General features: G+C 67.5%; 1 protein-coding gene across 1 annotated transcript in view; it reads left to right on the top strand.

The window, feature by feature from the left end:
• The window catches only part of CUEDC1 (CUE domain containing 1), a 7,367-nt gene that overhangs the window by 3,183 nt on the left and 3,398 nt on the right, over nt 1-786 (top strand). Inside the window, exons 3-4 of the mRNA XM_085302939.1 lie at nt 2-48; nt 287-380. Of these exons, the coding sequence (XP_085159065.1) occupies nt 2-48; nt 287-380 (141 nt within the window). The remainder of the gene's footprint in view (nt 1; nt 49-286; nt 381-786) is intronic.

Here is a 786-nt window from a genome sequence, read left to right as displayed (position 1 = left end):
CGTCCGACGACGCCTTGTTCAGAGACAAGCTGAAACACATGGGGAAATGTGAGTTGGTTCCCGGCTCCGGGCTGGGGTGCCGCGCTGGGCTGCACGGAAATCCTAGGGAAAGGGTGAAAACGGCAGCGCCCCCCCGCCCCGCTGCCGGGGCCGGCGGCCCGGGTCAGCGCCCRGACCTCGCTGGCCGAGCCTGGCAGCGTTTGGCACCGCGGCGTTTTCGGGGTGCCGGGGCTGGGGCTTGTGTGCCCTCGGGACGGGCAGGACCTTCAGCCCGGCTGCCTTCCAGCAACGCGCAAGAAGCTGTTCGAGCTCGCCAGAGCGTTCTCCGAGAAGACGAGGATGAGGAAGTCGAAAAGAAAACACTTGTTGAAGCACCAGGTGTATCCTCGAGCGGACTCGTTGCCACCTGCCCCCAGCAGCGGGAGAGCAGGGATCTGGCGGGAGGAACAGCCATGGCAGCTGGAAATCCCTGTTATCCTGGGACCAAAGGCTCTGCCCTGCCTGCATCCTGCCCCCGGAGTGCCAGGGAGGCTCCCCCAGATCCTTCCCTTGGGGTGCTGGGGATGCTCTCCCCAGATCCTGGCCCAGGGTGCCGGGATGCTCTCCCCGGATCCTGCCCTCGGGGTGCCAGGGATGCTCTCCCCGGATCCTGCCCTCGGGGTGCCGGGGATGCTCTCCCCGGATCCTGCCCTCGGGGTGCCAGGGATGCTCTCCCCGGATCCTGCCCCAGGGTGCCGGGATGCTCTCCCTGCATCGTGTCCCCAGGGTGCCAGGGATGCTCTCCCC

The sequence above is a fragment of the Rhea americana genome, unplaced genomic scaffold, assembly GCF_003343005.1.
Source record: "Rhea americana isolate MKP2758 unplaced genomic scaffold, rheAme1 scaffold_194, whole genome shotgun sequence".
Lineage (NCBI taxonomy): Eukaryota > Metazoa > Chordata > Aves > Rheiformes > Rheidae > Rhea > Rhea americana.
This window is presented reverse-complemented; position numbering and strand designations above follow the sequence as displayed.